We start from the raw sequence: 24,814 nt of genomic DNA on the forward strand, positions 1-24,814 counted from the left end.
GTTTTGCATTGTGATATTTGTCCAATTAATTAAGTTATTTGGCTTTCTTTCTCTCATTTTGTTTAAGCCAGGCATGTCCGAAGTCCATTTTGGGGGCCTAATCCGGCCCACCGGTCACTTTAATCCGGCCCCTGTGGCAGTATATGTCCTGGTGTAAAATCCTTAAAAAAAAACCACAACTACTTTAGGGAAAACCTCAATCCAAAAAAAAGGGGGGGGTAAACAACTTCAGTCATAAAAAAGCTCCACAACCAACAACTTTGGCTGGCCCTCACACATGTTCACTTCATCCAATCTGGCCCTCTTTGAAATTGTTTTTGGGTACCCCTGTTTTAAGCAATTTCTAAATGCCACGTGGCTGCAGAAAAAGCTAGAGATGCAAAAACCCAGTTGCCCAGTCACACTGGCACCTAAACTTTGACCCCGGAATCTAGTTCAACCCTCCTTAGTTCTTAATTAAAACTACATAGCCCTATATTTACCACATGGGTGGCTGCATGCAGAGAAAAAGAGAATTAGCTCTTCGCTTCCCATATGCTATCCTCCCCAGTATTAGATCCCCACTGGCACATGGAAATTAGGCTTAAGAAAAAGGTGAATGGGAACTTTAAAAAATGTTGCATACTCATATTGACCAGGATGGTAGTCTCTTCAGGCAGAATCTGGCCCCCAACAGCTAGAGGTTTCCCATTCCTAACAAAACTATTGTCCATAACTACACAGGTACCAGGCATACACTGAGCTCCCTGTGAACTGGAGATTCCATCTCCTCTCTTCTCAGGGCATTATGTGCAACCTGAATTCCGAAATGTCCCCGATATGAAGAGTATTCTATAGCCACCTGATTGGTCCAAGTTCTGTGAGCACATCTTAACACTCTGTGTTCATTGGAACCACTGAATTTCTTTTTTTAAAAAAATCACCAAAATTGTACATGTACCAAAAGTGGAAGAGAAAATGAGTGTGCTTCCTCAGTCAGAACATCCACAGAGCTTTGAAAGAATCTGAATGAATTTTGATGAGACGCCCAAAATTGCTGAGGAAAGTCTCACACATCCCTAGGTTATTAGACTGTGCCCAAGTTGAAATGGTAGACAAATGTAGCTGTTCCTCCTCAGTGAAGCATCTGATGAACTCCAACGAGAGTCAAATAAGTCATCCTAACACTACCAGTGTATCTCAAGGGGATATTTGTAGATACCTGCGTTGTATTTTATTTAAGCAAACAGACTGACAATGCAAAACCAACTCCTAAAAAAACATTTTCATTCTTGGCTGGCACTCGAGAACCAAAACTTAAAGCTTCCCTTCTTGTTCTTTGTTTACAGATTCAAGACCTTTACCAGATGTAGCCCTGACTGGGAAGTGCACTCGGGAATGTGATGAATACGGCCATTCAGACTCGTGCTGGATGCCTGTCCGCACTTCACCCGAAAGGAAGCAGAAGAGCCAGCCAAAACTCTCCACTTTCATGCCTGTTGATGAACGGGGCAGTCAAGAGAAGCTGGCCAATGGAGAAGCCTCCCTGATGGGTGACCGCAACAGAAACCTCCTTAATAAAAAGTTGACCTCATCCTATGAGACCTTCAGTGCAGCTAGTTTCAGCAAAAGCGAGGAAGCCAACCCAGAGGATATTCCCCTCACACATACAGGGGAATACAAGCCATCTCCTGTCAACACTTTAACTAGAAGAGAAGTTTACCTTTAGGCGACAAAGCAGCAACAATACAGTTCTCTCATGTATTGGAAGGGGATAAAAGGCAAAAAAAACACACACCTATGAATCAAAATGATTTTAACTCAAAAATAAAGGAAAGTCCATTGAAAAAGAGGGGGCTACCAAAGAGACAAGAGCTTGGCCTGCCACTTCTGCCTCCATGCCAGGCATTTGCGTATCCTGTCTGCCTGACTATACTGTACAATGTAGAAACCATTGTTGTTCCTGCATGCCTAATCCCCTGCTCACCAATCTTTATTTTCCTAAATTTATGGTTGTAAATTCCTTTCAAGGTAACAAGTCTGAAATTGAAAAGAACTACAGGAACTGTTGTCTCCCATCCCTTCCCTGCCCCCCACTGCTGAAGCATTGCTTAAGTCACTCTGGTTATGATTTGGTGGTTAACTGGCTTGTTTGCAAGTCGAGGGGTGTGTGTGAGAATTATTACATACGCATAATTTTCCCAGAATACCACCTGAATATTGCTGGTTTCCATCAGAGAGATATGCCTCCAGAAACCATTCAAAATTAAACATATAAAGGGATGGTTTTTCTTTTTCTTTTAAAGAAGCACTTTTTGAAGATCTCGGCTTTAATCCTGTTGTGTGGCTGGAAAGAGCAGAAAACATATTCGGTCTGAGATTATAATCCAAAATATGACATGTTTCCCTATAATCATGAACTGTTCAGTTTTATCCATAACTACTATCTCTGCCTGTGCTTTCATACTCTCTGACATTATCCTCCTCCTCTTTCTCCTCCTCTCTTTCTGTGGCATTTTAAACTTCAGCATATATATATGGTGGTATATCATGGCATCCTAAGGATAAACTGCTACACTGGTGTCATTTTTACAAGACCGGCATTTAGCTTGGATGACCACAGTAACTAAAAGGCCAAAGAGGAAAAAAAAAAAAACAAAACTGTGGATCAGGAGAATTGCTCATCCGTCTTGGGCTTAGGAAATCTGACACAGACGCACACAAACACGCAAGCGTATTTTCCCACACACATTTTGCACAGCAATCTATGCCGCAACCCAGATGACGTAGCCGTTTCAAAATGGATTTTAGCTGAATCCCCGGAGGAACTGGTGACACGAGCTAGCTGGTGACAGCATGGAACATCATAACCTACATAGAGTAACAAGATGGTCCCGTTCCAGGGTTCGTTTTCCTTAGAAGGTTTCATATCCATTCAGGATGAGCTCCAAAAACACGTTGAGAGGGAAATCTGAAAAAAAAAGAGCAGTGGGAAGAACATGCTTCAAGTCAAGTTTGGCATCGTCTTTGTTGAGAGTGGATGCTAAACCTTCGATTATCAGTGTTCCAGGTTAATCATTTGCTCTTGGCAAAGGTATTATGCAGGTTTTCTTAATACACAAGTGCATTTAAGCTGAGTCCTGTGCAATATAAAACCAATGTTGAGACTCAAGGCGACTGGTAGTCTTGAGTGATGTCACCTCCGACATGCTCTGTGCAAAAACAAGTTTTGCTTGTGACAAGCTTCAAAAAAAAATAAAAATTAAAAAATCCAAACCTGATCGTGATGGTGCAGAGCTGATGGGCTGTGACAGTTCTGATAGTTTGCACTATATATAAAGTGGATAGGAAAATGGACCAGATATATTTTGTGCAATAAGGAGTTACAGAGTGTGTAGAATCTGAGCTAGTTCTGTATTGATAATGTTGTAGTAATAAAGAATGGCTGAGCTTGGACATTCGAATCAAACTGACAATCGGTCAATGCAGTGGGGACAGCTTGAGAAGGGGTGCAAAGACAGAAACCAGCCCCTCTGGTTGTTTAACTTGGCATTAAAGCATGACTAGATGGTTCTAGTAGATTGTAGTGACAAGATAGCTTGGTTAGTTTCTTGCTTTAAAAAAAAATGACATAGGGTATAATATTAAACAGTCTGAAATGTGAGCTGAACAACTGGTACAAACTCATCACAACTTTTGTCTTTTCAAGTTTCTATAGCAAAGTGCCCTTTTTATTGTACATCTTCCTTACTTTTTTGTATTTTATTTCGAAATTAGTTTTTTTGTGTAGCAGTTACAAATGGGCACATATTATAAAAGGGGGGGATTAAAAAGAGGTTAGGAGTGATTGATCATTCTAATGCATAGTTGCTTTTTTAAAAGAAAATTCAGAGATGCAAATTTGACTTCGTTAGAAGACTGATTAAATCGGTTACTGCATTGTATAACCTTTCAGTATCTGCTAAGGATAAAAGACTTCTCATTTACATTAAAACTTACACATTTCTTGCAGGTTTCAACAGAAAATGCAGTCATATCACCCCACTGGTCAAGAGAACTATTTTTAAAAATAAAACCCTTATATATTGAATATCCGCTTGAGAACCATTAGATAAGGCAGATCTAAACAAACTTTCTTTTTAACTTTTCTAGAAAGCCAATACAGATCAGAGAAGGCCTTCAGGATTAAATGGATCAGAAGTCACTCCCCTTTTTGTGCGCTACATACAAGTGAATCTTGTGACTGAGGAAATTACCTTTTTATTCATAGAGCTAAGAAGGGCACCAAGGCATAAAAAATACAGTGTACTTGTATGTATTTGCAGTAATTCTAGTAAAACCTAGCCATCAAACCATAGTCAATTACTTCTTATGACCCAGCATGAGACACAAATATATTTTTGTGGTTATTTCCCCATTTGAAATTAGTTAAATCTGGTGACACTCCATATATAGAGTGCTTTTGTAAAAAAATGATGATGATAATAATAATAATAATAAAATGAAAGTGAAATTTTTTAGAGTGAATGCAAAATATGCAACTGTGCCTTTTATACCTGTTGTTATGGTAAACATGGTGGTTGGGGTTAGACACTAAAAATTTATGGGCTATTCCCACATTTTTTGAACCTGTATATTTAACCATGTTTATTTTCTGAGAAATAAAAGATGATATATTTAAAAAAATGCCTTCTACCAAACTCAGATAATGGACCAGTCTTAAATATAATTCATTATTAAAAACAAGAATGTGCTTTTGGAACAGGACGTTTGTTAACTGAGAAGAAAAAAGTACTATATTTGTCTCAGTAGCAAGATGTTATGAGTCTATTTGGTAGAAAACTGTTGATTTATTGCTTTTTTGGGGGGGAAATCCTTTTAGCAGTTTTTTGTTTGTTTGTTTTTTCACTTCATGAGACGATTCCTATTGTTTGCTTTTTAATTTCACAAGAAGCTCAAAGAAACTGTGCATGTCTTTTACATTAGACACATTTAGAGATTGACGCATCACTTATATAACTTTATACGAATTAGAAAACGTCGTATTAACTTCAGTCTAAACTCTAATGCTCATTCCAACCTCCAGTTATGCTAATATTTAGTCAATCTAATTTCTGACTGGCCTGCTGCCTGAGTTTCAGAAAACAAGGTAGATGCTATTTTTCTGTTGGGGGAAGAACTCCAAGGAGAGATTGAAGGTGCTTGGCTGAAAGACTACCCTGGGGAGTTGTCACGTAGGAAAACAAAACAAAACAAAAACAAAGATGTAGGAAAATGAAGAGAGGGGGCAAAACGAAGCTACCATAAACGCAGCCATTGCTAAAAGACTTTTACGGCATTGGAAGAGTTGAAGAATATAACAGTTTTGCTTATATTCCATCACTGATAAAAGATCCACAGTTTCCTTAAGCGCTGAAAGAAAGGAGATGGACAATGGTAGAGACGAACCTTGTACCAACATTAAAGTTGAGCAGTTGCCTGAAGAGCATAGTATAATGAAGAAGGAATCATTTTTTCAGCTACCTGGGGTACACTTTCAGACATTTCTTGTCCTGAATTTCGAAGCACTTACATTCAGTGTGGTTACGATCTGTTTGTAATATTAATCATTGACTATTGTTCTGCAACTTGGATGTTGATAGTGAAGCAGAGAACAACTTATCATTGTTTATTATGAGTCACTATGCACGCAACTATGCTAAAAAAAAAAAAGAAACATGGCAAAAATGTATTCAACGCTAGTCCACCTCTATTTATGAAAGATTTTGCATAATTTAATTTGCTTTTGTACAGTTTTATGTAAATAAATTGCTTGTCATTTTTGTCTCTGCAAATTAAAATATAACATGTTCAAATGGTCACCCATTTGTGTGCTTTCTACGTGGAATATGGAAGAAAATGCATTCACGTGTAAAGACAGGAATGTGGAATGTGGATTAACTGCTTATATTCTTCTATGTCATCATCAGAGAACAAACTCTAATTATATGTGGTTCATATGATAAATCAGTTGCACACATATAAGGTTAAAATGTGTGTTATCACCCAATAAGAAATGTATCTCAAGCTTATTCCATCCTTCCATCCTATCCTGAATAATGTGCTCATATTGAAATTGCTCATCAATGAACTTCCCAGGCTTTTAAGCCTAGAGTAATCTGCTAAGAACAAAGTATCTCTTCCCCTGTTTCCATCAATCAAGATTCACTGTTCTCTGAGCATGGTTGGCAAGTGACCTTACTGAGTTTCCTCACTTTGACTTATGGGATCATAAACATGGTTATGAGGATGCACCAACGCTTGTTACATGGATGACTTCCCCTTCTCTCTTCACTTCTGACAATGCCCGTTGCATCTGTCTTCACTCATTCAACTCTTCACTATCACTGTTTTTTTCTGAATATGCCAGCTGCAAATGTGGGGACACTCTCATCCCCCAACACACTCTGAAAAACTGCGTACAAAAGTATTTTCTGTGGGAGAAAGAGCTTCACTCTTCCTCAGAGTAAACCTTGTCTTTATATAGCACCTTAGAACTAGAACAACAACAATAACAACATTTCTCCGATAAAAATAGGGACGTTCCATTCCGTAACGATAATTTTACTATTTATACCCCACACATCTTACTGGGGTGCCCCAGCCACTCTGGGCAGCTTCCAACATACATAAAAAACATAATAAAACATTAAACTTTGTTTAAAAAAAACTTCCCTATCCCTTCATATAGTTTGGGGGTCGGATAACTCCATATCCTCCAACATTTCTCCACTGAAAATAGGGCCATTCTAAGGAAAAGTGGGACATTTTGGGATCGAAACCAGGACAGCATAGTATGCCAGCAACAATTTATTCATTATATCCCACCCATGTGACTGGGTTGCCACAATCACTCTGGGAGGCTTCCAACATAATATGTAAGCACAACTGAACATCAAACATTCAAAACTTCTTGACACTGGGCTTCCTTCAGATGTCTTTGGAAAGTCATATCATTGTTTATCTCTTTGTCACCACAAAGAATCTCATGCTCTACCAACTGAGCTATACTCAGGGGCTTGGGCCCCTGAGATTTGCATCATGTACATGCCTGCCAAATTAGAAGTCCAGCAACAAGAAGTGGAAATAAACAAGCAGATTTCTGAAAAAACAAAACAAAACATTTCTTATCAAAACCCTTACCAGTAGACCCTTTCTGCCACCATGTTGTGGGTTGCAGCCATCTATTCACCGGTAGGAGATGGAATACTGCACTTTCCTGCCACTGTGCAGTCGGTTGCAGTCTTTTAGTAAGTTAAATAAGATATATGTACTGCTTGATAAAAAAACAAGAAAAACCTCTCTGGCCAGTTTGCATAAAATGATACTCACAAGAAAATACAGTTGCGTGTTTAGACCTTTAACCCTCCCCAAATAAATTCACACAAGAGACAGATATTTGGTTTGGTTTTTGGCAGAATTTAGGCCACAACTTTATTGATTACAACCAAGTGAGTGGTTGCACAGGTTCTGGTTTGACTATCTCCCTGCACCCTTGCAGGCAGAACTGTCCCAGAGCCATGTTCATGGGACAGACAAGGATGAACACCAGGGACAGCTGCTGGTAGGGGTACCTATCAGCTGTCCTGATGTCCCCTGAACTCGGGCACCGGCCAGACCCCTTTCGGGGACCAACAAACCAATGAGTCCCTGGATTCCTGTACCGGAATATCCTGCGTTTGCATAGGCGTGGCCACATCACGTGCCACACCTATCACCTGAACCAGAGCCTATCCGCAACTTACAAGTTGTGACTAACTGCTACACAGCAGGTGAAACCCAAATGGCACCAGCCAATCAGCCAAGTGGGGAAAATTCCTGCCGTGCCCCTGTCCCAACAACAGACAACACATGACGGCATAGCAAAGTCAAGTGCAACAGCCCTAAAAATAGGGAGAGGTGGGTGGGTGTTCCGATGTGAAAGGCCCCAAAGAGGAAGCTCAGCAGCCTCGCATGGGCTTAAATAGGTCCCGCGATGCTGTATTTTACGACGCCCCATTGGTCAGATTTCACCCCAGTAACACGGGACCGACCTATCAGGGGTTGTGGCCATGATTTCCAATTACCCCCAGAACACTGGGTCGGGTTGCCGGTTGCACCACAACACGTGTCCTCTTTTAATGGAGGACCCAATATAAAAATCAGTCACCAGACATGAAAACATGTAGACATAGTAATGTTATCAGAAGATAAATAAAATTAAATATCTTGATTTTATCTATTAAATCTATATCCCACCCTTCTTTCCAAAGGAATGTTGTCTCATACGTATGTACACACACACACACACACACACACAGCCTGCAAAAACAATTATTATTATTTTTTAAACAGGCATTGAAAACAGTATGAGGGTGTTAAGTGCTGCCAAACTAAATGACTGATTCCTTTGAAGTGCAGAAGGACCATTGCATGGTGCTTGTAAAAGCGCCAGTTGTGCAGACTGAAACAGTTTGGTGGATGCAAATGGAGATGCAAAAGGCGATCCTTCAAGTAAACTAGCCCCAAGCTACGGAGGGCTTTTAACACCTTGAATTTGGCATCCAGGGATGATCATTGAGAACCCAAAAATACAGTAACACAAGACCAAGAGCAATGTAATAAATTTAAAGAGCTTTAGTAATATCAATGAATAGCATAAACATTCCAAGGGAAATTCCTTCTAACGATATAACAGAATATAATGCGTATGAATAGTCTCTACTAATTCAACATTGAAATATAATATTCCAGGAGAGCCGAAGTGAAGAAAAAAACTAGTGAGTGTCGGACAGCGTTTCCAGATACAGTCACTGTTTCGTTGTTACTTCTTCAGCTGATACTGTGTTTAAAATTTGAAGCTGCATAACAATAAACATGATAATACAGAATGTATACAAACAAAGGACTAAATAACGCAATAATAACAGTAAATAAAAATAAATAAAATTAGAAAAACATACCCCATCTAGTGGCATAGAAAGCATACGAAGGGATGATGATTGAGCAGGAGTAGGATATGCTGACAGGGTCTCACTTTTGTCAGTATTTGTGCTGTGCATTCTGCACTAACTGCAGTTTCTGGACCAAGTACAAGGAAGCCCTGCAGTGCATTGTGGTAATAGAAAATGGAAGTTACCAATGCCTGAACTACTATGGCAGATCATGAAAGTGCCCCTATTTTCCAGGGACTGTCCCAGATTTACAGAAGCCATCCCAGTTTCTGATTTGATCCCAGAATGCCCTGCTTTTCCTTAGGACGTCCCTATTTTCATCTGAGAAATGTCGGAGGATATGGAATAGGGTGCCCCTGTTTACATTGGATCAATGGTCAAGCGTTTGCTGTGGTCAAGCTATCCTGTTCCAGAATAGGCAGGGAGAATGGGACAGAAGTACTGAACTTGTCAAGCTGTTATTTAATACTCTTCCCCTAAAAAATTAATACAAGTTTCTAGAATGGTTGCTGTTTATAAAACTGGATCTGAGGCTTGCACCATAACCTACTGTTTCCATATAAGAAACAATCGTTCTTCACAGCTCTGGGAGGGCCCTAAAAAAATAAAAAAAAAATAAAAATCAACATAGCCAAAGGCTTAGGTCTTTAAAAAAAAACTTAACAAGTATATTCTGGGATTATTATTTTTAAACTTTTTCAGAAATTTTCAAAAATATACTTTTCAAAATCTTGCTAAAATTTGAACTGGCGCTCAATTTCACATTAGCTCTGCATAAGCAAGCCCCCTTTGCTTAGATCTGCAAATCACATTAGATGTAAAGGTCCATTTATTAGATCAGAGCAAGAGCTCAGGACTTCAGAGATGCCTGCAGGGGTCTGAAATGGCCAGTGTTAAAATAGCTGTGATCCAGCAAGCTGCCTGCACAGCTGGGTCCCACTGTTGGGCACTGAAGACAAAGCACACAAAAGGAAAGCCAATCTATAGCCTTCAGCAGAGAAGACCCCCCGCCTGCCCCCTTACTGAAACGTACCCTTAATCGCTAGAGGGAATAAGATTAATTAGCACATCAGAGAAGCAGAGATAATTCCAGATGTGCAGATATGTTTCTGAGAAATATGTTCCGGGTGCATGTCAATGACAGAAAAAAAGAGACCTTCGTTTATTTCCCCTAAAAAATCAGGCTACGTGTGATACTCTGCCAGTAATTTTCTTTCAATCGGAGAAATAGTTATGAGATGCTGCAACTTTGGGCAGGAGACTGGGAGGGGATTTGCCGAATCCTGTCTCTCCCTTTCATCTTTGCACCCAAAATACGGCTGCTTTCCCCACTCCTTGGGAAGATCCTCCTATCTTGGGTAGGGAAGCAGATTGGAGGATTGTGGGGAGGAAATGGGAGAAAAATTAAACACTCCTTTCCTCTGCTGGCGCTCTGTTCAAGGGTGTAATCTCTAGAGCAGGGCAGCCCAACTCTTCATACAAAATAATAGTACTTTGACCCAGAACCTGCAGGCCACACACTGCCTTGTTGATGCCCCCTGCCCAGCCCTCATGCTGCCTTCCTAAAAGCAGATAAGGAAGTTACTGGGAAGAAGGAACAATGCTCTGGCAGGCTCCTAGAGCCCTCCCAGCTTCTTTCCCAAAGCTGGGAAAGCACTAACTAGGCTTTGAGAAGGAAGCCAGAGACCTCTAGAATTCTGTCAGAGCCCTCCCAGAGCTGTGAAGAAGACATATAAGAATGAATGTCGGATAAAAAAAGGTGAAAAATCAAGGTATACACAAGTCACCTTTGTGACAAAAAACACGGAAACAGTAGATTATGGTGTATGCCTAATATCCACAGCAACCATTCTGAAATCTTGTATTAATTTACAACAAATTCACCTCCTTTGCAGGTGGGGCTAAACATTGAAAGTAGGAGCAGTAATGTGCTGGTATGTAATAAGTTATTTTCTTTTATATTTTTCTAACAACAACCTGCTCTGCTGGTGTTGCAGATCTGAAACTTTTATTTCTGATAACCAATTTCTGGAAACTTTATTTTAAGCTGCCATGTGCAAACCTGCACATGTTTAACTAAATGTAAAATTAGCGAAGTAACTCTTCAGGCTTATCAGAACATCCTATTTGCCCATAAATTTTAGCACTGGTTCATTTTAAACTGAGCTAATCTGTTGCAAATGCCAGTTCCATCCATTTCTAGGCAATAATAAAATGCATGACTCACCACGTCATTTCTCTTGCTGACTTGTGTGATGCCGCATGATGATGGAGATTTGGTACCCATCTGTCCCAATGCTTGAATCCTCATAGGTATCTTCCAAACATCAAACTTGTTTTCTATTCCCTGTCACTGCTAATGTGTGCCAAGCTGTCTATGAACAAAAGCACATGGAGAGAAAACAGAGAGTCATTGCTGAGATCAGCAGTCACTGCCCCATTGTTCCCTACAAGTTGCAGATAAGTTAGAATGGGGCTGAAAGATCACAAAAAGTCGTAAGTAAATGCAAGAAACTGACTCAGTTCAAACATAACTCTCTAAAGCAGGGGTCACCAAACTAAGGCCCGGGGGCTGGATGCGGCCCAATCGCTTTCTCAATCCGGCCCACAGAGGTCCGGGAATCAGTGTGTTTTTACAGGAGTAGAATGTGTCCTTTTATTTAAAATGCATCTCTGGGTTATTTGTGGGGCCTGTCTGGTGTTTTTACATGAGTAGAATGTGTCCTTTTATTTAAAATGCATCTCTGGGTTATTTGTGGGGCCTGCCTGGTGTTTTTACATGAGTAGAATGTGTGCTTTTATTTAAAATGCATCTCTGGGTTATTTGTAGGGCATAGGAATTCGTTCATATTTTTTTAAAAAAATATATAGTCCGGCCCCCCACAAGGTCTGAGGTGGACCGGCCCCGTGCTGAAAAAGTTTGCTGACCCCTGCTCTAAAGCAAACTTTTTCATAACTGTCCCTCAGACCTTGTGGGGGGCCGGACTATATTTTTTTTGGGGGGGGGAATGAACGAATTCCTATGCCCCACAAATAACCTAGAGATGCATTTTAAATAAAAGCACACATTCTACTCATGTAAAAACATGCTGATTCCCGGACTGTCTGCGGGCAGGAATTAGAAGGCAATTGAGCCAGATCCGTCCCCCAGGCCTTAGTTTGCTTACTCATGCTGTAAGCCGTAGCTTTGCAGGAACAAGCAAACATGCAGACTCCTACAGAAGAGATCATGTCGTTTTGCTCCTTTCCAGTTTTTCTACTGCTTCACTAAGCCATGCTTCAGTTTAGTTTAGTTTAGTTTAGTTTAGTTTAGTTTAGTTTAGTTTAGTTTATAGTATAAGCCATGCTTTAGTTTAGTTGACAGTCACAGTTCTGCATCCCAAAGCAGGTTACACAGTCTCCCACATTTGGCAGCCTCAAATGGTGCGTTTTGACATGTTGACACCAGGGTACAAGTGTCACTCTTTTTCTTGTGCTACTTCCCAGTACCAGAGACATGCAAAAAAGCACAAATCAACAGCATTTCAAAAACTATTGCCAAAACTTGCATGAAAGATCCCTGCAGCAGAAAACAGCACAAACCCCACCTGTACATCATGTGGTTGTCTGCATGGCTCTTTGTCCTGAACTATTGAACTATTGACAGCACCCCCAGTTAAGCAAATTAACAGCTACTTCTGTTACTACTCTGCTTCCTACCAACATCTCTCAAACACTTCATGGGCCCAAACAAAGCCTCCCAGTGGCTCTTCCCCCCAAAAAACTCATGGGACTCTGGGTGACCCTTGCTGCTGGGCCTGCTTTAAAGGCTGCATCCAGTGTAGGGACTGGCCCACATCCCAAAAGGCCATCTTTTCAAGAGGCAAAATAGTTGGGTTTTTTTTTAATGTCAACCAATTCAGCAGGAACCAGCTGCTCCTCTAGCTCACACACATATAGTGAAAGTGCCAGATGAACCTCCCTGTAGAAAGCATTCCACAAATGGGGAGCCATTGCAAAAAAGGCCCATCCGGACCTCCCACTTCTGACACCAGTGTTGCAAGCCACCCCAATCTCCAAGTGGTGCAAGATTCCAGGAGTTCTAGGTACTTACTCAGGGTGCATGTTCCCTTTTGGAAATAAGGCACAGTGGATATTGCTGTGTCTTTATAATATATGGTTTATTTACACATATATACAACATGAACCTATGGTAGAGGGGTTCACAGCATTAATGCCCCATCATCTTAACCAGGAACCTAGTTTGGTTATTTCCCAGAATTAGAAGGCTTGATTAGCTTTTAGCACTTGCTGGGTCCAGGACTTAGAGGGCTCAGGCATGCGCACGTGCGTACACACACACACACACACACACACACACACAACCAACTCTTAACACTGTGTAGAATGTGTTACTGTTTACTGCTTATAAAGAAGATGCTTTAACTTAGTGCATGGGTGAATTCTCTAGTACATGGGGTCTTGACCTTAGAATTTCCCAGCTGCTTGGGGGAAAAAAAGAGATACCAATGAGGACGATCAATTGTATTTGTTAGTTGCTTTTCTTACAAAGGTAATTCAATGTGACTTACATAAGAACCCATTAAAACAAGAATAAAAATGCAAAAACCCAATTCAAGTAACAGATGAAAAACACTGTTAAATGAAAAGGCAGAACAAGCCCCATCTTACTAAAAGATGCCACAATGTCCTTCAAACCAAGGGCCAAAAGCCCAGGAAAAAAGAAAAGTGTTTGCTTGGTGCCTAACACCTGGCATGCCTCCCTGGGGAGCAAATTCCAGAGGTGGGGGGGCTACAAAAAAAGGCCCGTTCCTGTGTTGGCACACTCAGAACTTCCTGCACAGGGAGCACATGAAGAAGAGTCTCAGATTACGGTTGCAAGGTCTGGTTTTGCTCATGTGAGAGAAGGCAATCAATCCATCAGGTACTGGAGTTCTGAGCCACCTAAGGATCTATAGGCCAAAACCAGCACTTTGAACTCATCCCAGAAACTGACCAGTAGCTAGTGAAGTCATGCCAGAACTGACTGAATTACACGAACCATTCTGGGGAGATGTCTGTAATGTGGTTATATAATACTTAGCACATTTTGCTATGCTTTAATGTGCTGAAGCAGTCTGCACGCAACACAGCCGTTGTGGCTTCAACCGTGTAAGGTAAGCCATTTTGGTTATTATTGCAGCTTCATTCCTGCTTTTTAATTGTGTGACCAGGCCGTGACAGCCCCAGCCCCCGGGGGGAACTGGGGCTCATCAGGGCAAATGGGATATGGGGGTGCACTGCAAGACATAAGTGTAGCAGGCAGCCCAGCCCATATCCCCACACGCAGGGTAGTTCTCTGACAGCCTTTCGGTGTATGGCCAGTGAACCCATTATATAACTCTTTTAAGAGGGGGCCCTGGAATCGACACCACAGGGGGGTGAGCCACCAGTTCAAACCCCCCCCCCCCATTATAGGGAAGAAAAGACTAAAGGATTCCACCCAAGGCCATAATCCGCCAAAGTTGTGATGAATTGCTACGGGGAAGACAAAACCTGCAAATGCAGGAAAATTTCTTCCCGGTCCTTCAACAGCAACCAGTCAAAGACTGCAGCAGCGCCCGCTAAACAGGAAGAAAAAGTTAACCTACCAACAAGAAAACATTAAACTAAGGAAGGGGAAGGTGGGTGAATCTCCTGAGCCGACTGCCTGGCTACTGTCGGCTCCACCCCCTATATATAACTGGGACTGGCCCCACCTCCCAGCAAAAACTTGATTACTGAGGCTGGGCCTGAACCGAAGAAGAAGAAGAAGAAGAAGAAGAAGAAGAAGAAGAAGAAGAAGAAGAAGAAGAAGAAGAAGAGTTTGGATTTGATATCCCGCTTTTGACTACCCGAAGGAGTCTCAAAGCGGCTAACATTCTCCTTTCCCTTCCTCCTCCACAACAAACACTCTGTGAGGTGAGTGGGGCTGAGAGACTTCAGAGAAGTGTGACTAGCCCAAGATCACCCAGCAGCTGCATGTGGCGGAGCGGAGACGCGAACTCGGTTTCCCCAGATTACGAGTCTACCGCTCTTAACCACTACACCACACTGGCTCTCACTGAGAGGCAGGCCAGTCCCCATTTGCCATTAAGTATCCTGGGAACTGTAGCACCACATGCAATCCCACAAAGAGCACCCCAATGTAAAGTGTGAGTGCTCATTATTATTTTCCTACTTTGCCCAATGGTTCAAAGACAGCATTAGACATGCAGTGTGGTTCTTTGTTATTATACCCATGTTATCCTGGAACGCAGCCCATAATTCACACAAATAGACTTCACGTACAAACACAAGCAGCTGCACTTAAGTGTACACATGCCACAAACCATCACACAGAGTGGAAGTTCGTATCCCCCCCCCCAATTTCAACCACAGATCTCCTGCCGTTTACTGTCTTCTACTGATTTTTTTTTTCCTGACTCCAGTAGTGACTGTTTCTGCTGGGTGGCAGGCTTCACCGGGGAGACTTCAATCTGTCAAACAGACATCTGTTGCCAACCTTGCCCTTAGTTACATAAGTTAATAGGCATTTTGAAATCCCCTAACATCAGGTGTAACAAAACGGATTGGACCAACTTGGCAACCGCTTTGAACTTTTTGACATAACCTGAAATAGCCAAAAGGAGAAATGCTTCCTTTGCGTTGGATGAGCACACACACAAATTGGTTACAGAAACAGGATCCCTTGTTCTTCAGTGTACAGTAAAATGTTTTCTCTCCTCTCATCCTCATCCTCATCAGGAGGTCCTGAACATTTGCCAGATTAATTGGGAACTAGGTAGGGCTTCCATGCCGTGTTTCCTAATGAAAGGACAAATTATCTTGATTTTATGATCAATAGATATTTCAGACTTTATAATGAAAGAACACTTTCAGGGTGTGGGAGCCAGACACTTTACTCTAAAGCCTCACTGCTGTTCTATGGTATTAGCATAAGCGACATAGTGCCATCAATGAACCCAGTGATCAATAGTCCCTGAAGGGCAGATACTTGCCCTGAGGTGCTTTCTATCCAAGGTCCCGCCTACATTGTGCATTTAAAACACAGTTATGCCAATTTATTAGTCATAAAAGGTAAAGGTAAAGGGACCCCTGACCATTAGGTCCAGTCGCGGACGACTCTGGGATTGCGGCGCTCATCTCGCTTTATTGGCCGAGGGAGCCGGCGTACAGCTTCCAACTCGTGGCCAGCATGACTAAGCCGCTTCTGGCAAACCAGAACAGTGCACGGAAATGCCGTTTACCTTCCCACCGGAGTGGTACCTATCTATCTACTTGCAATTTGACATGCTTTTGGACTGCTAGGTTGGCAGGAGCAGGGACCAGGCAACGGGAGATCACCTCATTGAGGGGATTCGAACCGCCGACCTTCAGATTGGCAAGCCCTAGGCTCCATGGTTTAACCCACAGCGCCACCCACGTCCTAGCCTCCCACAAATAATTATAATATTAGTCATAGCCCCCTCCCCCACAAATAATTTAGGAATGTATAGTTTGCTGGGAAATTTTGGGAGATGCCACTGTTTCCCTCACAGAGCTACACTTTCAAGAGATTCCTGGGAAGAGGGAATGATTGTTAAACCACTCTGGGAATTGTAGCTCTGAGAGGAAAACAAGGGCCTCCTAACAGCTCTTAGCACCTTTACCAAACTACAGTTTCCCCGGATTCTTTGGGGCAAGCCAGGATTTTTAAAATGGTATAATACTGCTTTAAATATATAGTACACATTTGGGCTAGTAAAAGCATAGGCAGCAAAAGGGAGAGGAAAACGTAACACAGAGAAAAAGCATGGGAGACGAAAACTTTAAGTGGTTAACACGGAACAATTGTGAGCATTGAATCTGGACTGGGTCTTTCTTTCTCCTCTTCTGATCCAACCCAGCTGTGGCAGATGGATGCTGGTTTCAGCACACACCTGTAATGTATTAACACATCTCTTCCGAGATTGTACTTTCTCCGAACAATTATTTTTGAATGTTATCATCCCCCCCCTTGAGGGCTGAGATCTAGATTGTTTTTGAGAAGTCTTAAACGGAATATAACCCTCCTGTGTGAACTTAGCACAAACCCTTCAGGTTTTACCTGCTCAGTGGCATTGCTTTAATGAGTAACTTCAATCAAGCTCCTATGTTTGCTTTGTACTAAGTGGGGTGCGGGACGACTGACCTTATTTGTGTTTATTCTGTCTTTTATCTCCACGCTCTTCTAAGACTTGTTTACCTGCCTACATCGAGGAGAATGATTAAAATGAGATGAAATGAATTCCCCACACCACAGGGAGTGGTGGGAAATAAGGCAGAAAGGAAGCCTGCTATCACGTCGACTTCATTTTGACTCCGCAGCTTACTGAAATATGTAAATCATAGGCTGTTAACGTGAGTGACCTAAGCCAAAGTAATTTGTGAGTTTTTATAAAATGGAGTCTCTTGTGGAAGTGCAGAGAACATCGTTAATGGTTCACGACTTCCCAGATTGCAATAATAAACTGCACAAAACGCAAACCCAAGCAGCGAATCTTTGCATTTATCTTATCCTAGTGCATTATGCTAAGTTCCAAATGGCCTCCTCATATCGGGCATAAGGTCCTCTACGTGCTGAAAGGTTTCTCATAAAGGCTTGGAATTTATGAGTCTAGTAACCCAGGAAACTGTTATACTTCAAAAGGGTTGGTGTCTCAAATAAGTACGCCTAAACCAAAGTATTAAAAAGGGTTGCCTTATTTCTTTCTTTCAAAAAACAAAGCAAAACCAAACTTCTCTTCTCTTTGCAAGCTGCTATCTAAAGGTAACCTAGCAGTTTGAAAGCACGTCAAAGTGCAAGTAGATAAATAGGTACCGCTCCGGCAGGAAGGTAAACGGCATTTCCGTGCGCTGCTCTGGTTTTGCCAGAAGTGGCTTAGTCATGCTGGCCACATGACCCGGAAGCTGTACGCTGGCTCCCTCGGCCAATAAAGTGAGATGAGCACCACAACCCCAGAGTTGTCCGCGACTGGACCTAACAGTCAGGGGTGCCTTTACCTATCTAAATGTAAAGGTAAAGAACCCCTGACAGTTAAGTTCAGTCACAGATGATTCTGGGGTTGCGGCGCCTATCTTGCTCTATAGGCTGAGGGAGCCAGCGTACAGCTTCCGGGTCATGTAGCCAGTGTGATTAAGCCGCTTCTGGCACAACGGAACACCAAAACCAGAGCAGCACACAGAAACACTGTTTACCTTCCCACCACAGCGGTACCTATTTATCTACTTGCACTTTTGGGCATGCTTTCATACTGCTAGGTTGGCAGTAGCTGGGACAGAGCAACAGGAGCTCACCCCATCACAGGGATTTGAACCACCAACCTTCTGATCAGTAAGCCCAAGAGGCTCAGTGGTTTAGACCATAGCTTCTGGCAAATTCAGCAGGCAGGGTGTAGAAGCAAAGCTGGGCACTTCGCACATTGGAAAGGGGAGCGCAAGGTTAAGGGCCCCGCGAACTTTGCGGAACTTCAGTGTAGGGTGGGTTAATCAATTGGAGAAATCGGAAGGGGGGGAAGAGAGAAAGAGAGAAAGAGAAAGAGTTTGTGTGTGTTGTTCTAAACAGGTGGGGGAAAGATTTCCCATCAGCTTTCCAACCCCTTCTGAAGCGTTGACTCCAAAACAGCTGCAGAATCTTTTCCTGCTCCATGTCCCAAATGCAACTCACCAGGGAGACCTATTGCTTTTCCTCTGCTTTAAAATCATGCAATGACCAAAGTAAGGAAATGAAACCTGAAGGAGGGGGGCCTTCCCCGACCTTACATGAGAGAACAGCAACAACTGACAAAAGACAGACATAATATATTACAAGGGCAGGAAGAAGCACTATGGACAGAATAATTGCCACACACAGGAAGGAGAGAGTTTGAATGGTTCATCTGTAGGTGTATAAATCACTTAAGTGTGTCAATACAAATGGAAGTTGTTAAAAATGCAGTTGCGATATAAGGGATTGGACTGGAGCGAAATTGAAATTTGTAAGATTTTGGAATGCAGAAACAAAGTAAATCATCAAACCATCAATTCTAGCACGCGGGGGGGGGGCAACCTAAATTGTATAATTTGGCATCTTGATGATTGGTATTATTAATTGTATTATAATTTGGCATTGTTATAATGAGGCTATTATTGGATTGTTGTAATTGAAAACTACTGTAATAAAAATTATCAGCAACAACAACAAAACAAAACTTCTACACTGAACTTCTCTTTAGATACAATCCCGTTACATCTTTTAGGAATGTGCCACTCCTTTCAAATGTCACTATCTTTTTTCTTAAAAGGAAAATTCTTTTGGCTTCTTTCAAATCCCTCAAGTAGTGGTGGAATCCCCTAATATTAGCTCAGAATTTCATTTTAGTCAACATTTCAATGGTTTTGCATACTATCGGTTGACATTGGCTGGCTATTGTATCCTTGCCAAAAACTGATCAGGATCTGATCCACTTTGCTTAACTTACATTTAACAAACTTTATAATAATAATAATAATAATAATAATAATAATAATAATAATAATGCTGCATTCTTTTAACAAATGTCTCAAATTTTCTCCCCATAGCCAAAATTATTTGAAAGGAAACATTTGATTAGTTTTTAAAAACAGAATAGAGCATATAACGTCATTTAAATGTTATATTGAAATGAATTCACTTGGAAATAATTTTATTGTAATACTTATATATATTTTAAAACATAACAACTCAGTAGCATAGCACATCGTTCTTTACGTTGTTGAAATGTAAAGAAAAATAATGGAGGCACAGAAAAACTGTTAATATGTTAGTTTTACCATGCCTAAAATGTAATATATTTATGCTCATTATGTGTGCATGCATGCTTCCTAGGCATAGTTTTCTGGGGATGGGGGGAGTTAATCACAACTTTGAAACTGCACAATTTGACTACAATTGTATTAATTTATTATGTTAGCTGTTAATTTTAGGAAACAATACTTCTTCACTTGAGAAGAACTCTTCATATTTGTCTTGAATGTGGCAGTAGATAAAATGTAGTCACAACAACCCAAATTTGAGGTGGGTCGGGTAAAACTCATATCATGGTAGTGCTTTTTTTTATAACGAATAAGCTTAAAAAGAAAAAGAAATGTTTCACATCATTCAGTAATACAGTCAGAGCTAAATAATAAATTGGCGCAAAGGGACATGGAAATTAAGATGTGTAGGCAAGGGAGGAAAGCTGTCTTTTAGAATGAAATTTAATGAGATGGAGAGTCAACAAGGCAGAAAGATGCATGAGGGATGTTATACAGGGAAAACTGTTGGCAAGAGCTGTAGGGATGGAAATTCTTCTCAGAAGCAATCTTCTGGGGTGAACTGAGAAGGTGGATTCTGCTTTATAAGGAGCAGACAAAAATCATCACGGGAACATTGCTATCCTTGTGAAGTGAAATCTCTACTGGGTGAATTTAATGTAAGATTATTTCATGTAGTTATGAAAGACTAGTCAGGGGCGTAGCAAGGGCCACCCCAGGTTCCATAATGGAGGGGGTGACAAATTATCAAGGAACAATTACTGTCCTACTAGGGCGGTTCATAAAAAAACCTTTTGTTTGTTTGTTGAAAATGCCTACTCTAAAGGTCTTATCTTACTATACTAGGGATTATATAGCTATATATGAAATTTCATGCATATAGGTTAATATCTTGACCCTCCTCCACCAAAATAGCTGTTCACTTGCCTGTTTTCCTATGTTGTGAAGGCTGACATTTCAGTTCAGTGGAGCACTTACTGTTCCCAACCCTAACCCTATGGAAAGCCACCTAATTAGACTTTAATTTGATTTTGAGATGTTTTTAGGAGGTAATTTAATAATTGTTTGATTTTATACCAATGTTATGTATCTGATGTTAGCCACCCTGAGCCCGACTTTGGCTGGGGAGGGCGGTAAATAAATAAAAGATTTTTTATTGTTATTACTTGTTATTACTCCTTTGTAAGAAAATATGAAATAACGTAAAACCATTTTTGCAAGGGGGTGGGCAAGAATTTTTTTGCCCCAGGGTGAGAGATTTCACTTTCTTGGGTTCCATGATCACTGCAGATGGTGACAGCAGTCACGAAATTAGAAGACGCCTGCTTCTTGGGAGAAAAGCAATGACAAACCTAGACAGCATCTTAAAAAGCAAAGACATCACCTTGCCGACAAAGGTCCGTATAGTTAAAGCTATGGTTTTCCCAGTAGTAATGTACGGAAGTGAGAGCTGGACCATCAAGAAGGCTGATCGCCGAAGAATTGATGCTTTTGAATTATGGTGCTGGAGGAGACTCTTGAGAGTACCGTGGACTGCAAGAAGATCAAACCTATCCATTCTCAAGGAAATCGGCCCTGAGTGCTCACTAGAAGGACAGATCCTGAAGTTGAGGCTCCAGTACTTTGGCCACCTCATGAGAAGAGAAGACTCCCTGGAAAAGACCCTGGTGTTGGGAAAGATGGAGGGCACAAGGAGAAGGGGATGACAGAGGATGAGATGGTTGGACAGTATTCTCGAAGCTACTAACATGAGTTTGGCCAAACTGCGGGAGGCAGTGAAGGATAGGCGTGCCTGGCGTGCTCTGGTCCATGGGGTCACGAAGAGTCGGACACGACTGAACGACTGAACAACAACAACCAATTTACCTTGCTACGCCCCTGAGACTAGGGCCAAATATTTGGCTGGTTATTCCAAATAATTGTGTGAATTTTACTGTCACCTCTCCAAAGTCAAAGATAATAAACCCCAGTTCGGGTTAAACTTGGTTTGGTTCTCCCTATTAGAGGTAGGCATATGGTAAAATGGTAGCGCTGCTGGATTTAGCTTTAAGCTGCAATCCTACACATAGTTTCCTTGGAGGAAATGCCTTTGGACTGTATCTACACAATGCAAACTCTGATTTAGTCATCTCCATTTGTTGCAATGGCTCTAATCTTAGTATGACTAAGTTTAGAGGCATTCGTATGATCTTAATACAGGCTTCCTCAAACTCGGCCCTCCAGATGTTTTTGGCCTACAACTCCCATGATCCCTAGCTAGCAGGACCAGTGGTGAGGGATGATGGGAATTGTAGTCTCAAAACATCTGGAGGGCCGAGTTTGAGGAAGCCGGTGTGACTTAAGTCATAACCAATTTGTCCCATGGATTTCAGGTGGATCCAAATTACTTAGCCCATGGTTTACAACCAACTTCATGCTCATCCCTGTTAAAGCTCTCTTATTTCCCCTCATTCTCCTTGACCATACCATCTTTTAGCATTTATTTCCTGCCCCACCCCCCTTTCCCTTGGCACTTAGCTCTTCCTATCTTAACCAACAATCTCCTTCTTTTGACCTTCTCCCTGGCCCCTGTAGATCTAGAGCAGCTCAGCCCATAGCAGCCAGAGGTTCCTACCACAAAATCCCTTTGCTGCCGAATTCCAATGCAGATTGCCAAAAATCATTCTCTTCCTAATCCAGCATCTTCCGGCTGGTTCTCCTGATAATGTGAATCAACTGGATAATTTGCATGAAGTAGTCAGGTTGCCGAGTTTAGATGCTCTTTTCAGGCCCCTTTAGTTCTAGCCAGTGCTATTTTTCTACAAAGAGAGGTGCCAGAACTCATCACAAACACCTCCCTTGTTCTCTTATAATGGCTATGGTGCCCACCTGAGAGGTGCCGGAACAGAGTTATGGTGAATTCCAGCTTTTAAATAGCCCTGGCTCTAGCTTTGAAGGCAACCTTAGGTTTTTTCCTAGGCTTCCTCTGATTTATTGAATATTTAGCAGCTCAACCTGCCTGATGGTGGCCTTTCCATCAGAAATGTTACATCAGGTGGAAGCCACTGCATGAATACATGAAAGAGAAAAAAAGAATTATCAAAGAATTCCCTTGCAGGCTTATTGTGGAAAGCAAGAATGCCAGTGCTTGATGTCCAAAAGGTTCATTATTTCATTACTTCTTGTTCTGCTTAGCTGAACTTAGCTGAAGCTGCTTACTTCATTATAAGGTTATGCATTTATGAACTTCTTACCACCGACTGGGCCTGTCTGCAAATAATGAGAAGTGTTTCAGATATCCGTTTGCAGTGGTGTAGCTAGCCTTGCCAAGCTGTCGCAGCAGAAGCAACAAGAGTTTGTCTTGAAGGTGCCACAAGACTCTCTGTTGTTGTACCGAAAACACCATCGTGTTTGAACACATTGTCATTTTTACACTTAACCCGCAGCTCTGCTGTAACCAAGAACTATGCCAAGAACTGGTTGTACCGGTACTTACCAAATCATAGCTACATCCCGAGTGCTGCTATTTTGATAGGCTGTGGGATGGAAACAAAGGACTGCAAATATAATGTTTTAAGTGCGCTTTAAGCGCATTATACAAATGTGACACTAGATGGTGCTGATGAGCTAATGGCACATTCCATATATACCCTGCAACTTTTTAAAGGCAAAGGGACCCCTGACCATAGGGGCTTGCTATGCCCCTGCTGCTACGGTGCACTTTTTGGCATGCTTTCGAACTGCTAAGTTGGCAGGAACTGGGACAGAGCAATGGGAGCTCACTCCGTCATAGGGATTTGAACCACCGACCACCTGATTGGCAAAGCCAAGAGGCACAGTGGTTTAGACCACTGCACTACCCGCGTCCCACAGCCCTATATAAAAAAGAAGCTATGCATTTTCTTACGCAGCATAATAAGTCAGTATTCAGCAAAACAAATGTGTTTAATGTGTGCCTTTCCTTTTTGAGGCTTGCATCTCCAACCTTATAACAGTTGTGGAGAACTAGCCTCATGCCAGGTAGGGGTTAAGTGTTCTGACAGTTAGAACCCTCAGGGGCGGGCTTAGCCTGGGTATAAAACACCCCTCCCAGTGGGCAGTAAGTCAGTTGAAGTGTGGGCAGGAGGAGTTAGAGTTAAGTGCGGGGAGTTAGAGTTGGAGTTGAGCAGTGTGAGTCAAGAGATAGAGCTGGGAGTTTAGAGTCTTAGGTGGATGTTAGCAGAGAGGATAATGAGATTGTGAAACGCGTTGTTATTGATATTTAGTTTACTATTAGAGGTATTAGGCCGGTAATATTTAGAGGTATTAGGCCGGTATAGGACAACTGTTTTAAGCTTATTGAACAACCTTTTATTTATCAGCAACCACAAGCTTTGTACGCAATAAACATCTTTTTAGTTCACAATATCCTCGTCTGTGGTGAATGAAGTAAGCAGGATCCAGCCAGTAGTCTGAAGGGCTGCAGCTGGGGGACTGTTTGTCGTTGGTGCAGCACTCATAGACCGTAAAACGTCCGGGGGTGGGCTGTACAGGGCGAAGGGCCCGCGACATTAAAGTGGTGGCAGCGTCGGGATACGAAAGATTGTCATAAAGTGGTGGTCACGTTGAGATCAAAGATCTAAAGTGTTGGCAAGAAGTGCCAAGGTACAAGAAGGATTTAAGGGTGACGCATTGTGAGAAGTGTGAGGCTTAAAGAGGATTTAAGCAAACTTCTGTGAGACTCTACAATCTAGTCAGGAAGGGGGATCGCACACACCTGGAAAGGGAGAAGGGGAATTCAGAGAGGAATTACCTGGCCCTAGGGTGTGGTGTGATAGCGCCTAAGACTGTGAGATTGTGAGAGAGTTACAAAGATACTTTGCGTTTGAAACTATTTCAGGCAGAAAGGTTTATAGTGAGAGGTCGGAAAAGTACGCTGGACAAAGTGCACTGAGGTAACTTTAGGCGTGACTTTGGACCTAAACTGTGGAAACTAAGCCTGGAGAAATAGTTTAACTGAAACATCCTTGATTTAAGTACAAATATAATACCACCTAATAAATAGAAAATGCCACCTAGAAAGACTAAAACAG

General features: G+C 41.8%; 1 protein-coding gene and 1 long non-coding RNA gene across 5 annotated transcripts in view; one reads left to right on the forward strand and one right to left on the reverse strand.

The window, feature by feature from the left end:
* PCDH7 (protocadherin 7) overlaps positions 1 to 3,800 on the forward strand; it is a 401,709-nt gene extending 397,909 nt beyond the window's left edge. For 3 of the 4 annotated variants that reach the window (XM_033159900.1, XM_033159901.1, XM_033159902.1), the window contains exon 3: positions 1,329 to 3,800. In XM_033159900.1, coding sequence (XP_033015791.1) covers positions 1,329 to 1,708 — 380 coding nt within the window. In that variant the 3' untranslated portion in view covers positions 1,709 to 3,800. The remainder of the gene's footprint in view (positions 1 to 1,328) is intronic. The other variant, XM_033159906.1, reaches the window with a different exon arrangement.
* LOC117052766 lies at positions 2,868 to 23,283 on the reverse strand. The gene is made up of 3 exons (XR_004427317.1): positions 23,239 to 23,283; positions 11,179 to 11,326; positions 2,868 to 2,950 (listed from the first exon to the last, which is right to left on the reverse strand). It is a non-coding gene; the product is annotated as an uncharacterized LOC117052766 (long non-coding RNA).
* Between the last annotated feature and the right edge of the window lie 1,531 nt (positions 23,284 to 24,814).

This window comes from Lacerta agilis, chromosome 9, assembly GCF_009819535.1.
Source record: "Lacerta agilis isolate rLacAgi1 chromosome 9, rLacAgi1.pri, whole genome shotgun sequence".
In the NCBI taxonomy this organism is placed as follows: Eukaryota; Metazoa; Chordata; class Lepidosauria; order Squamata; family Lacertidae; genus Lacerta; species Lacerta agilis.